Genomic DNA, 15,033 nt, shown 5'->3' on the forward strand with positions numbered 1-15,033 from the left:
TTCTCCTTGCTTTGAAATGAGAGAAGATGGAAATTGCCCAATCCTGAGATGGGGATATATATTTGTTTTGAATTATATGGAGTCCTGTGTATACTGTGTACAAGGAGACAACTCAGTAGAGAGTGTTGACTTCAAATTAATTCTGTAAAGAAGTAAACTTGGATGAATAGGGGGTTATTTTTGGTAAGTGCCCTGCTGAATTAAAACCTTACTAAATAAGCACAAGGAGATCTCTAACACTTCAGAAAGATTGAAAATTACTTTTCAAAACACAGCAGACTCACTAATGCTCTTTTGTTGTTGCTTTCTATTAACTTTATTGGAGTTGGAAGATAGGAATCAGCCTGGAAGTTACAGATCAGGCTCAGTATTACTTTTTGGTCATAGCTGTCACAAAACTCTTCAGTCTTGCTGTTAAAGTTTGTGGGTAGGACAGCTACCAGAACTTGAGCTGTTGTACAGGATGCTGAGCTTTCTTATGGTCATCAAAGCTTGTTTTTCATGTGGATGTTGTTGGACATAGACAGTAAAGGCAATGTGTTGTTTTAAATGCAGTATTTCAACAAGCTCAGATTTAGTATGGAAATAGGACATGAATTGCTGCTTTTAAATTTGTCTGCCTTCAGGGAATTAAAGGAACAAAATAGTTGTACTGGAAGTTTTGTGATCAAAAATAAAAAGGTTGTGGGCAGTGGAGATAGTATCTGAGCAGCTTGACTTCACCAAACAGCCTTTGCATTAACAATTTGCAAAATGTGTTCAATTTGCTCATGTTAAAACATTTAGGGGGCAAGTTTGAAGTGCTGGTCCGGAAAGTATACATCCTAAACTAGTTTTTATTATTTCAATAAAATAGTTTGTCAGTTCCCTTGATTACAGAATTGATACATTAGTAATCAAAATATATTTGCCAATTTTATACACATATCCCCCAGAAGCTGGCTTACCTCTTACTGCCCAGCCAGGAGTGACTCTGTCTCTGTATAGGTCACAGAATGACACAGTTCATGCACTAGTGTTTTACAGGGTGGGCACCTGTACTGTTTTGGAAGGAATGAATGGTTTTCAAATGCTGTTGTCAGCAAATCTGTTACCTTGTGTACCAGAAATCACCTTTTCCTTTGTTTTATATGTTTGAGCCTAAAAGGGGGTTGATCATTATGGGTTGTGGTGGTGTTTAACATCCTTTGTTTCTACCTTTTAAAAGAAACAAACCATAAAGTACCAACTGTTCCTCTGGCCATACAAAGTCTTTCTGTGCATGGCATGTCCTTGTACTGTGTTTTCTAATTTCATGATCTATGAAACAGTATAAAAACAACATTTCCAATGACCAGCTGAGAACCTCTCATAAATGCATTCTTAGTTATATTTTGTTTTCTGCAACCAAGCAGAGGCAAGTTGCTTTATGATGTTTTCTGTTTAAACTATTTTTAACCACATTTGGAATGTGAATGGAAGGATGATGGTTAATAAATATCAGTGCACTTAGCACAGAGGGCTACTAAAGAAAGTCAGAATTTTACTTTTCATATACCTTTGTGATAAGTGGTATCCTAATGCAGCAAATTAGTGGTATCCTATGGTCAGCAAATTAGTAGTGAAATTGTGAGCATCAGTGGAACACTCCTGGTAGTCATATCAGGCCTAAAACAGGAATGATGTCTTGCTGTTGAGTGCAGTAGCCATGGAATCAGAAACTTGCTTTCTTTCCTTCATGCTACAGGGCATTCATGCCATAGGTGTAACAGTAGTGGGCTTGCAGAAGAGTAGGAACTGATTGATTGGACACAACCATAGCCCTGTTCAGGAAAAAAAAGGGGAAATTAGGCTGTAAGCCAATAATAGCTGCTCTCTTCTGCAGGCTTTCTTGAAGGCTTTCTTGCACTTTGAACAAATAAAATACATTTCTCTGACTGGCATCTGTGGAGGGAATGAAGTAGGAGAACACTCATGTTGAACAGTTTTCTTTCAGCAAAACAAGTGTTTGAGCTACTAACTGTGTAGTGTATGGCTACAGCCCGACCACAGAGTGCAGATGCAGACTCATGCATGCAAGACTTTCAAACAAACAATCTGAAAATGCATTTTACTGCTGCATTTTTAAGCCTAGCTGAGCAGGTATCTACCAATTCCAGAATGGCTCATGTAAGCCACCAGCCAAGCTGAGTTACATCTGCATCTGAGAATGGTTCCCTGGTAAGAAGAGAAACTGGGTGGCCCATTTGTTGGAGTCTGTAGAACTGTTTGCCCACAAGTGTTGTGGTGTGGTAATGCTCAATGCTCAAGTTTGGTGGGAAATGTGGACAAACACAGTGTTATCAGCAGAGTAGTTTATCCTGTGTGTATGAAGTGTATGAAGTCTTGTGCTTGGCTGTGCTGCTCTTGGAACTAAAGCTTCCATTGCACTTCTGTATTGGCTGTCAGTCTTAAAGTCCTTGCTGAAACCAGGATTAAACAAGGTTGTTAAGCTTACTTGGAACTTCACTGGAGCCCAATATTTTCTAAACATTTTTGTTTGTTTTCCTTCTAAATATAGCACGGTTCATAGCTTGTTAAGTGTGGGTTCATATCTTGTTAATTCTGGGCTCTCTATTTTGAGGCTTTGGGGATTTTCTTCCTCTGAGTTTCTTTCCCCTCTGCCTGGCACCAGCCACAGAGATGTAGCAATGTAAACTGCAAAACTTCTATAGGTCATTTTGACTTAAATAAGGCTCTTGGTAGTTCAGAGTTCATTCTGTGATCTACTACTTAGATGTTTAGCCATTGCATCTGAAAATCCTTGTGATGATTATAATTTTGCAAAGGATATAGTTGTTCATTAAAAATTCAGCTGATACTCCTAACTACTTTTTATAAAATGTGTTGACTTGTCTGTAAATGAAATTTCTTAATAACTGGTAACTGAAGAGAGATTTATTTTATTTTTTTTACAACTCACCTGAAGTCCTGCTTAGCCTTTTTAGCTCCTGCTCAGTTTCCACAGGTGTGTGTCTTCCCAGTTTCACACTTATGATGTGAGCTTTACCAAGCTATTTGTCTTTTTTAACTAAGCCAAAAAATGTTCATCATGCATGCAAACAGTCATAAGGTGGTTGTATGTTATCTCTGTTGATTCCTTAACCAGTTTAACTCAAGGACACATTTCACCTTGGTAGAAATCTTTATTAATATTTTCCGTAGTACTTGTGGAGAAAATTTACACTGCAACAAAAGAATGAAGTAGGTCTTTATGCAAATAACTTCTTTGAAGCCAAAGAAAAATGCTCAAACACTCCCACAGTAGTCCAGAGCTCTTTGTAGTAGCCCAAAGACAGCTTCCAACACATACATCTTCTTGTTCTTAAAAGTGAGAAATTATGTCTTCTGGCTTTGAATCCAAGGGTAGGAATTGCTTTAGTGTTACCTTAAGTGTATTTGTGCTAGATGCCACTCCTCTGCTCCTCACCTTGGGAATGCTAAATTAATTTCGTCTTGGAGAGTGTTCAGACCACTGAAACTGCGCACTTGACCCAGCTTGTGAAGTGAATCATAGGGTCAAGTATGGGTAAAAGAATATTTTTGTGATCACTCCTTGCCAACAGACAAACAAATCTGTGAGGGAAAAGAAAACCCAACCTGTTATAACTAGTGGTTACACTGGTTTGTTTTGAATTTGCAACTGTCTCTGGTTTCTAATAGGATCTGTTCATAAGTGCAAGGGAAAGTTAGAAACCTCTTTTTACACTCCTCATACTGGAGACATGACTGAAAACATGAAGGTTTTGAACACCCAGATACTGAAAATGTTTTGTTGCATGTATTGACCCTAGGTGTATGTTTTGTTGGGAGTAACTCCATTGGAAAGCTCAAAATTGGGAGAACTAATCTACAAAACATAGTTTTACTGTATGATTCTGTTTCTAAGGGTCAAAGCATACATACATATATATACATATACATCTGTCCTGTGGCTTGTCATTTGGCAAACCAAATACTGATTCCTGGCAAAGCTGAGCATTCCTTTATTCTCTGCAGAGGCGGCCTAGCTGAGAGGTTATGTCGGCTCCAGAACAGAGAAAGATCTGCCATTAGCTTCTGGAGGCATCAGTGTCTTTCAGATGATAAAATCCCCTCAGGTAAGACATAACACAATGCCACTGTGAAAGTATTATACCTACATGTATGTATCTATGGCCTATGTAGGGGGAAAAGTGAAGTTTATATTATTTGCTGGTCTTTCCTGACTTGGGTTTAATGCTGTAGTGATGGTCGTCTGAGCATTTCTGGTAAATATGAAGGTTTCTAACAACTCAGTCATCATTTCAATGCATAAAGTAAAGGATATATTTTAAGTAGCCTCCATCTAAGTTCTTCACAGCTCCTTGATTTCCAGCATCACATGGAAAAAGTGTTTTAGCAGGTAGTAGGACAATTCAAGTTTTAATTTATGGATGTTCAGATTTTTTTGGTGGCTTTTTTTCTTTATAACCAACCTTTCTTCTTGTTTCTTTTTACTTTGTGATCACTTCTTGACAACAAACAAACAAACAAATGGATAAAAATTCATGATAAGTGCTGAAATTGTGAGTGGCACTAAGTGTGAACAAATAGTACACAACTATGAAATGAGTGTGAAGCATAACTACAGTGTGCACATCAACAGTGGGAGTCATGCAAATTAGTTACTGGTGACTGATAGCACCACTTTCAGTAGTGTTTCTTGAGAACTAATGGATTCATAGATTTTAAGTATAAAGAAGTAGTTAAGTTTTTTAATCAGCTTCTGTGTGTGACTATAGTCTACAAAATGTCACATATTTATTCTGTATTAAGCCAACTGCTTGTTTTTGAGCATATATTAACTTGCATTTATTTTTCAGAAAGTCCTCTGGTCTTAATTTGAAAACACATGGATAAGTGAATCTAAGTGAATCTATCATTTACTTTGAGAGTTTGTCCCCAGTTCTACTCCCAAATTTTTAAAGGTTGTTTTTCTTCCAAATCTGAATTTGTCTGGCTTCAGTTCCCCTCTTTTGTTTCTTGTTTCTCCCTTAAAGAGCTCCTTAGTATGTGAAATTTTTCCTTTCTGGCACTTGCATAGCAAAACCTCTGCTGCCTCACAATTTTCATAAACTAAACAGACTGAGCTTTTTAAGGGTCTCTAAAGCATTTTTATTAATGTTCAAGTGACTTTCATGGCTTTTTACTGTACCTCTCGAACTTTTCAGAAGGGTCTTAAGAACAAGGATAGCAATTCTATGTGTTCTTCATACAATACATAGCAACTCTCTGTGTTTAGTCTCATTAAAATCATTGGCCAGCTCCAGTTCACTTCTCGGCCTCCAGGATATTCAAGGCCTGTGAGAAGTGTTTGAGTCTAGTTTGGCTTTGGTCACAGCATGGTGCTGGAACTTCACCTGGAATCAATTGTCCAGTATGATTTTGGAACCTCTGCAGCTATTTTTTTCTGAGATGCTGTTTCCCACTCTCCAGCTACTCTTTCTGCTTCTTCTGCCTAAACACAGGGAAGTATTTGTGCCGTATCATGGCTGATTTTACTTAAGTGGTGCAGCTGACAAGGCAGTTCAGATCACTGTATAGCCAAAGCCTGTCCTCTTTTAGTCACAGATTTGCTTGAGTTTGTGGTATTCACACAGTTATGTCACTGATGAAACAATAGCATGAGTGTTTACTTGCGAGTCCTGCTGGAGCTGCTGTTACTCAGTTGTAATTCTCCACTGGTAAAAAGTCGAACTGTAATTCACAAAGTTAGCTCTCAGGATTTAAATTTTTTTTTGCATTCCACTCAAAGAGTGCGTTACTCATAGTGAAAATGGTTGATTTTTCATAAGAAGGTTGTATTATTTAAGGTTACACCCAAACTCTTGGCTAAAGCTTGGTCTGAGTTTCTCACTGGAGTTTTAGAGGGCTTACATCCCTTGGCCATTGCATGCTCTGTGTTCAAAATGCCACCCATGCAGAATAGCATGTTGTATTTCTGACCTTAATTCCTTATTTTTCCAGCCACTTTGCCTAGATCTGATGTCAGGCTAGTTGGTCTCCAGTTATTGTAAGCCACTTTGTTTGCCCTTCCTGAACAGTAGCACAATATCATCATCCTTTCAGTCTTCTGGAATTTCACCACTATCTGAATACACTCTAGAAAGTGACATCAGGGAACCAGAGATGTCTTTAGCCAGCTCTTTCTAGAAATGCTATGCTGAAAATTGCACAGGCATGCTTACTTAAAAAACCATGAGAGGTTACTTCATCATTCTTATGTGGTGTGAGGACATCCTCTCACTGCTTCTCAAGTATGGAACAGAAATAGATATTGAACAGGCTTGCCTTTTTTAATAAAATGAAAATTTTAATGCACTTTGTAGTAACAGACCTCCAACATTGCTAATATTCTTTTTGTCCTAGTTTCACATGTGTCATTACAAAACCTTGTGTTTGGCTGCTCACCATTTTGTTAAACCAACTTCTAGGCTGAAATATTCCATGCTAAACATCTGCCCCTGGCTGAATTCCTTTCTTTGATTCTTCTTTTTTCTTTCAGAAAATGAGTCAGAATTCGTTAGCATTTTATGAGAAAAATGGCTATGGGAAAATACCTTGCTCTGTTCTTAAGTACATTTAAAGAATTCTGATGAGTGTCTTTAAGATGATTTAGTTTTGGCAGAAGATGAACTATTTCTGGGATATGCCTTTTCCATCATTTCAAAAAATGTACAAGAAGTCTTTAGGACAAACTACTGCAAGCATTTCATTTACCCTGCAAGCATTTGCTACAATTTCTGGAAAATGCTGAACGTGCCATAAATTTAGGAATACGCTTTAACTCCACAGCTTCAATTTCACTTCCAATTCTCAATCCTTATTCCAAAGTATGATGATTATAAAATAATCATTAAAATAGCTGTGATAATATTTTGGGGATACTTTTTCATCTAGAGCAAAATTTATTTTTGATAGTTGTATTCTTAGAACGGCCATAATGTTTTGTAACACCAAAATGAAATTGGTGTTTGGTTTGGAGAACATCAGTTGGAATGGTTGAAATTTTAGTAATGTAACTAGATAACCTTCTCTTTGCTTCTAGTCAGGAATGTGAAGTGTCAGCACAGCAAATGCATGCCACTTTCAGCTTTCATCTCTTTAGGTTCAAGTTAAGGCTGTCTCACTAATCTAAGAATCTTCTTGAATTTTGTTTCCCCTCTGTTTTGCCGAGTAACATTTCTAAGCCAGACTGTTTCCAGGACTGTTTCTGACTTCGGCACAAAATTAGAGGAAAGAACTTTTCAAATAACAAACTCATTTGAGTCACTAAAGAATCCTGAAGATTAATGTGGAGGATTGAAGTAACTTAGTTGCTGGGAGAGCTGTCACGTCATTTTGGATATCCCATAGACATGCAGACCAGAAGTTCATTGCTAAAGCAGCAGGGAGCAATTTCAAATGAGATTGGTTTAAAGTCCTCCTTACGTATGAGATTTAAGGAAAAATGTTTCCAGAAGTTCCAGCTGTCACCCCTATTAGACATTTCAAATTGCAGAATTTTATGCCTTTATTTTGCTGTTGCTTACTTTTAGGTTGTATCCATGTCCATATTACTCAAAACCCCCTCATTTTTGGCTTTGTTTTTTTAAAAAAATTCTGTCTGTTACCTCCCTGACCCCTTTCTGTAAGTAACCATTGTGGTTTGGCTGCCTCTTGGTCACTGGGATGAATCACTGCCCAGAAGAGAGCACCTCCTTTCAGAGAGCACGCACTTTCTGGTGTTTATGCAGTGCACAGGGTCTCACTTTGGCTGACTCATTCTGCAGAGTAGAAGAAACCTTTGTGCTTTCTCAGATTTTGACAATTTTGGGCCACAGTCACATTCTGCAGCTGGTCCCTGTGTTGGGAGAGGCACTCACTAAGGGTATGGGTTTCTGCAAGGTGAATCCCACTTCTGTAAATCAAGGTAGCCATACCAGGCAGAGTTCTGAAGGGAGGGAAGACCAGAGTTTGCCCGTGCTCCACAGCATTGTCTGGATGCTTTCTGTGGTTCAGCTCTAACAGAGGCAAATGTCAGGCTCTGCCACAAGTCCAAAATTTTTTGTTCTTCACAAGATGTAGGAGGAGGGCTGAGGTGCAGGCCATGTAACAGCGAGTCTCTGATCAGCCAAGCTGATGGTTCGAGGGTACTCTCTACAAGGGCTTGTAGACCATTTGCAAGCTTTTTTCTATATGCAGTGCTGCAACTTCCTCATGAAGTTTCCTGTTTGGGCAAAGAGGAGATCTGGACAGCTGAAAGACACAGAGAAAAAAAAAAAAACCAAACCCACAACAAAAACCCAAACCTTTTTCCTGTCAACATCTGCTGGAAGAAAAAATAGTGGTTTTCTGAGTTACATTCAGACAACCTTCCTGTCTATAGGAGGGGACACTAATAATATTTAAAGCAAACTCGTGTAGATTCCTACTGTAACTTCTGAAATTCTGCTTTTCTACACATCCTACATTCCATTGGTTTTGTTTGTCTTGCAGCTATCATCAAAGCAGTTCTTTACCTTAAATGCAGAAGCATTTTATTCTCTAGCATTTATAATCTGATGCAAGATTTGATATTTGTTGATCCAAGGTTAAGATTCATGATTACGTTACAACCAAATTTGAGTATTAAACTGACAATAAAACAAAACCGTTGATCTTTCCTTCCAAACTGCTCCTTTCTCTCAGGGAAAAGTGACCTTCAAGGGGCAACAAATTTTCAGTTTACTGAGGCAAATGGAATGTATGCATGAGGGGAGGAGGGTGAAGCCCTGGAGATGAGGACAGGGTTTCATGTCACACATTTTCAGGAAGGCTGAAAGGGTTACAGAAGAGGTTATAAACAATCTCTCCCTCTTTTCCAGTTTCATTGACTAGTTAAGATGATGGGAAGAAATTATTTTAGCAGCTTGAATGCCAAGAAATTTGTAGTTGATGAAGAAAACATGGGTAGCCCTTAACAGGGTTTCCTTTACTGTGTAAAATTCTTCTAAAAAGACAGAAATCTGAGATTTGCTAGTTGTTGCTTATTTCTTAGTTCTTGATAGTTTCTTTTATTATTTAAGAGTTAATGCTATAAATTAGAGACATGGCAAGTGGCCAATTTTTTTTTTCCTAGCCAACTGTCTGAACTTGTTACAGCATTGGAAAGGAAAAAATCAAAAGTAAACTTGTCTTCTTCAAGCAAGAATTCTTTGTATTGTTTTTGTTTTCCTAAGAGAAACAATAATGACATGCATAGTCACTTTAAGTAGCTTACATATGTTCTTATAAAGAATTTGTAGTGTTTAAAGCATGGCCAAATGCAGCAGACTTTTAAAAATTTATATAAATGTGGCAAGAAGCCATCATGCCTATGAGAGACTTAGTGTGTTTCTGAGAAAAATCTTCTTGAATGGCTTCAGAAATTACCAGCCCAGGAAGAATAACAACATGTATAGATCAGAACAGCAACCAGATGATTTTGTACAGGCTGTGAAAACCTTGAAACCCAGACCTGGTTTTCAGCATTGACTTTGAACTACAAGGGTCTGCTTGGTATCTACCTGCTTGCTGAGTTTGTTATGCCTGCACCTGCAAGTTATACATGAGGGAGGAGGAAGAACAATAATGGGATGCCAAGCAAAAGAATGTTTTTGTTTTGATTTGTGCCTGTAATTTGACATTTTATACTTTTTACGCTTAAGAATGAAAGTAAAACTTTGTGGCTTGAACCAGAAAGTGGTTGGCTATTCTTCCACTGCAGATAGTATGTGATGTCCCAGGAGAGTGTCTACTAACTGCAGTTTTGGAACCACATTTGACAATTAGAAGTTAAATTATGTTGGGATGAAATAATGCCTTTGAAAAACAACTGAGTGAGACAAATTTGGAAGAGTGCTGCTAGTTTGTTTTATTAAACAAAGCATGAAGTGGAATTTTCTTTGTTTCCTTTATAATTCCATAATATGTATTTGACCTATTCATCTGAACCAAAGGCAAAGAGTGACTTTCATTCTTTGTGCAGTGAGTACTATTCCCAACCTTAACTGCCCACAATTCTTTGTACTTTCAGTGGGAAAGTTTATTTTATAAAAGCTTTTACCTAAGATTAGTAGAAATTTGACTTGTGTGTATCACGTGTATTTTGCATACTGCATATTTCTAAAGAATTTCCCAGTTAGGAGAAAGTATAACTTAACTTCTCAACCATGTATTTAGAAATGTCAGGTACAGTAAAAATTTGCTTCTAAACTGCAGTTCATGTACAATATTTGTTTGATAGTTCTTTGAGCAAAAGTAATTCATTTTTCTTAAAAGTATCTGTCCTTTCCCCATATCATTCAGATATCACTAAGATAAATAATTGTGACTGTTTAGCTGATAAGAACAAGTTGCCTTCACTATTTTTGCACAAAACATGTATTTGTTAGCAGTTTTTCAAATACTAATGTGGCTTCAAGCAAGCTCATCTTCCTCCCTTGTGTGTTCTCAGGAGTTTGTAATGGCTTTATTCAGAAAGCTCTACTTGCATAAGGGTAATTTTTAAATTTATTTAAAAGGAAGGTGGTGAAATAGTCTTCATTTTGCCTCTTGTCGTGCTTGCTTGGTCTTTTTTATCCATGTGACTCGTGGCTGAGGAGTTTTATTTTGTCAGTCTTGCTTTTCATGATAGTTTATACTTGTAGGTATGCATATGGTCCTTATTACTATAGACTTTTTATTATCACAATAATAAAAATTTCCAATCCATTCTTCTTTATGCTTGGATATAAGTTGGTTTTTTTTTTCTGTAATGCTCAGTGGAGCAGAGCCATTCACTGCTTGGCATTTTCCTATGCTTCAGTTTTCTTTTGTGTTTCTAAGTGGTCTGTGTTGTTGTAATTCACTATTCTCTGCATTGGTACTGTGGCCTTTATGAACTGATTTCTGCCTTGTGTGATGTGATTGTTACATTCAGTTAGGTTCAGATGTTAGGTTCAGATGGGTACATCATATCCTTCAGCCCTTGGGGTGAGATGCGTTCTTACCACATGGCAAGACTTAAATTTTCAGGAAGAGTGGAAAATTGAAAAATTCAGGAGTACCTGCTGTCATAGACTAAACTTGGCTTTGTTTTGCTCTTGTTGGTATGGTGGTGTTACTGTTGCTTCTGTTGGTCTGATCTGCACGGAGGTGCACTGCCTATCCCAGCTGACACATTCAAACCATGCAGAATTCAGTTTACGGTCCTGAAACACTTTGTCTCACTCTGTAGGTCTTGTAAAGATTGCTCTGCTGCTGAGGAGTTCTATTAACCAGCTCTAAAGAGAATTTCTTCCCTTTGAGAACTTTCCATTTAAGGCTACAGGTGCTTTTTTGGAACACTTGAATGGTAGCATTTTAGCAAAATTCATTGGAGTGAGGTGAAACTGCATGCAGTCTTACTGATATTGACATTTGATACATTTCCATACATCAGGCACCATGGATCCTCTCCTTGCAGTGTGTTCAGCTTCCTGTCACTGTGTCACTAGAGAAACATAAAATATGTGGCTCCCAAGAGATCATAATTTCTATATTTTCCTCCTCATTTGTCTTCCTTATTGGTAGTTACAGAGTTATTAAAACAAACTTTAGAGTTGTATTTCAGGCACTGAAGCCAGAATGTCTGAACATTTGTTTTTTTTAATTGTGCTCCTCAATGTTTTTTTCATTCTCTTGTCTCCAAACTGGTATTTAGTTGTTGAGAGTCAAAGCAGGCTGGCTTTCTTCTTAGCCTCGCTCCTAGGCTGCCCTTGGCATGGCCTGTGCATCATCTGTGACCATGTACATTCAGTGTTGATGTGGCTTAAATATATGTGTCTGCTCTGAACCCACTGTGTTAGGTCTGAAGATTAGGGGCATTCAGTCTGCCAGAGACTGTAGAGTCATCTGAAGTCTTCAAAGGGCTCAAGAACTCAGGGTCTGTGAGTTCCAAAGGAATGGGGAGCTTTCTTTTGCCCTTCCCCCCAGTCCCCCTTTTTTTTTTTTCCTTCTTTTTGTTTCTTTTTAACACTTCTGGAATTCAGAGTAAATGCAGAACATCTGCAAAGTAGTGCATCAAAATATATTTTGATGTCATGGTGTATGACATGGTACATGGCTGAAGGGCAGCATCTCCCTGTGTACTAAAGTAATCAACAAAAATGAAAATAAGTACCCAAGGAAACTGATGCATTCAGTGTGAAATTTGTTTGTTCATCTCCCAGGCACTGGAATTATCTTTGAGCTACTTCATGTCTGGGTTGCAAATTGGAGTGAGAAACCAACATCCCAGAGGACACCTGAAATTAAATAATTAACTGTGTATGTCAGAGCAGATCTCTTAGATGGTTAAACCAAAGTGCCTCTAGCTTAGGATCCTGTTTCTGCCAGTGACAAGAGCTATCAAAATGCATTGAAAAAATGATAAAATGGCTAACACTTGATGATATTTTCCCAAAATACTCTCCCAAATACCTCCCACAGATCTCTGACTCAGGGACTTTGTAAACCAGAATTACTGTCTGTGTTCTTAGTATTTCTAAGTAAGTTTTTCTCCTACCAAAAAGTTACTGGTTGTTTTTCTGAACCCATGCATACAACATAGACCTGTTGTGATCACACTATTATGGATCATCAGGCTTTTTTGGAAATTATGCCCAAGATCATTGCCAGGTTTCCTCCATTACTACTTTTGCTTGAAAAGACCTTTTCCTGTGATTTCAAAGGTTCTGCTAATAGTAGCAGTGAGAGGTTGATGTTCCATTTGCCCAGGTTTGGATCAGGATTTCTTCATCTTTGTCAGAGCTTCTTGTTTCTTGTCTGGGAGGTGAGGGAGGTTCTTACCAATCACAGCAAGGCTTTACCAAAGATGCTTCCCTGCTTAAATGGCTCATTCCTCCCACCAGTCAGTGTCTCTCATGGATTTCACTCTTTCTGGACCACTTGCAAAGTGTGAAGGAACTTATTTGTTTGATCATGGTCCATCTAGCAATGGTTTCTGTCTGTTGCTTTTCAGAGGGTGGCATTTATCACAGTGGTGTTCCACAAAGGCTGATGTAACTAATCTAGCTCCTAACTGATACCTGATTTTTCTTGTACACTGTCCTTTCTGTGACCAATATGTTGATTCAGTAGTAGCCAGCATGTAACTGCATGTCTTTGTGAAGATTTCTCTTCTTATGGAAAATTCTGTGAGAAATGAGGGAGCATTACAGGCCTTGGTGGCTGATCCTCTCCTTTCAGATGGTGTTCTTTAGAGAGCACATGTTGTACATCTCAAATACCTCTGCAAAATTCATACTCAGCCAGATCAGTGCCTTTCTGGTTTTCTTTGTGGCACCTTAAGCCTTGTGTATCAGTGATTGAATTACACTTCATGCCCCTGGGATGAATAAACTCTGTTTTTACTCATGGGGCCAGATATTTCAAATGATCCTTGTGTCAGTGGATGTTTTCTCTGACTTTCCAGCTGACTCTGTGAAGGCTGTGGAGAGATGCTGGAAGGGGCAGCTGTCCATGTTAGGCTGTGTTCCAGGACCAGTGAGCTGCAGCAGCACTGTGTCACCAGAGCTCAGAGCACCCAGGGCTTTACTGAGAAATGCACCTGTGTCTCACATGGGTCAGGCTGCTCTGGGTTTCCATCTTTATCTCCCCCAAGCATTTCACTTTGCAGAGGCCTCTGGAACCAGAGTGAATATTTGGAGAAGGTCCTTCACTAAAAGTGTGGTTGATCACTGGAACAGGCTCCTCATAGCACCAAGCCTCTCATTTCAAGGAACATTTGTTGTATGATTTAGTGTTAGGTCTTCCTGTGAGGAGCAGGGAGTTGGACTTGAGGATCCTTATGGGTCCCTTTCAACTCTAGATCTTCTATGATTCTATAAGAGCTTTGTCAAACCATCCTCAAATTGCTGATTGCTGCTTCATGGAAGATTTCTAAATGCATCCAGGCAGCTGTATGCTCACTCCCAGTGAGTGTGAGAGTGTGTACGTGTCTTTCAGTGGGAGAATAAAGGTTACCTTGAAGTAAGTAAACTGAAGTGGCTTTGCAGTTGGCTGAATTAGCTCATTAATTCTTCTAGAAGCTAACCCTGAAGAAATCCATGAGTATTCTGGGCAGTAGAATGGGAAATGAAGAAATTTGCAGTGTAGGAATGGGCACAATTGCAACACATTATTGATTGCACCATTTAAAATGCACACAATTGTAAGGTATTATTCCTTATTTAAGATTACTAGGTATTGCCATGAAACATGCACATGTCTGCTTCTGAATTTCTTGAGCTTTAATTCTGCTTTATAAATGCAAGTAAGTGAATGATAACTTCAGCAAGCAAGTGGGAATTTATGTAAGTTATCCAAGGGTGAAGGAGAACAATGCAAAAACCTAAAGTGAGCTTTTCACATGGATGAACAAACAAGTAAACTCTGGAAACCGTAGAATTTGCAGTGATCCAGCCTGTCTCCTCACCCACAAATTTGCCCTTCAGTGTGCAGCCACATATGTTTGATTTATTTTTGATTGACATAACAATACAAGAGCCAAATGTATTAAAACCAAAGCTACACTCTGAAATTTGGTGTTTCATCATGTGCCAGCAATCCAAAGTGCTTTTCCATGTTGTTCAAGAGAACACTATCATCAGCAGTAATAATAATTTCAGAGTAATTAAACTAAACTATCTCTGTGCATCTAAATAAACAAATAGATTGTGGTTCTGTAGAATGTGCGTGTGTGCCAAGTGTGAGATTTGGCTACTGGTCGAAATTGAGATGCTTTTAGTGCAGAAGCATTCTGCTTCATTTAGAATCAGCTCCCAGTGTTTCCACCAGCTTTAGACTTGCAAGAGACTCTAGTGTTGTGGTAGGTATTTTTTACTCCAATGTCTTTTAAAACTTTCATACAGATACAGTTCTTGATTTGCCTAGTATTTTTAACTGTTTTATAGTCAGAGGTATTTAAAAGAAAAATATTAGGCTGTCATTCATTGTCTTCAACCTGCTGTATAAAATGAGTAACATATAAGC

General features: G+C 38.3%; 1 protein-coding gene across 1 annotated transcript in view; it reads left to right on the forward strand.

Annotated features, from left to right (window-relative positions):
- SPIDR (scaffold protein involved in DNA repair) overlaps positions 1-15,033 on the forward strand; it is a 196,275-nt gene that overhangs the window by 57,284 nt on the left and 123,958 nt on the right. The window contains 1 exon segment of the mRNA XM_036379007.1: positions 4,018-4,118. Coding sequence (XP_036234900.1) covers positions 4,018-4,118 — 101 coding nt within the window.

This window comes from Molothrus ater, chromosome 1 (assembly GCF_012460135.2).
Source record: "Molothrus ater isolate BHLD 08-10-18 breed brown headed cowbird chromosome 1, BPBGC_Mater_1.1, whole genome shotgun sequence".
NCBI lineage: Eukaryota > Metazoa > Chordata > Aves > Passeriformes > Icteridae > Molothrus > Molothrus ater.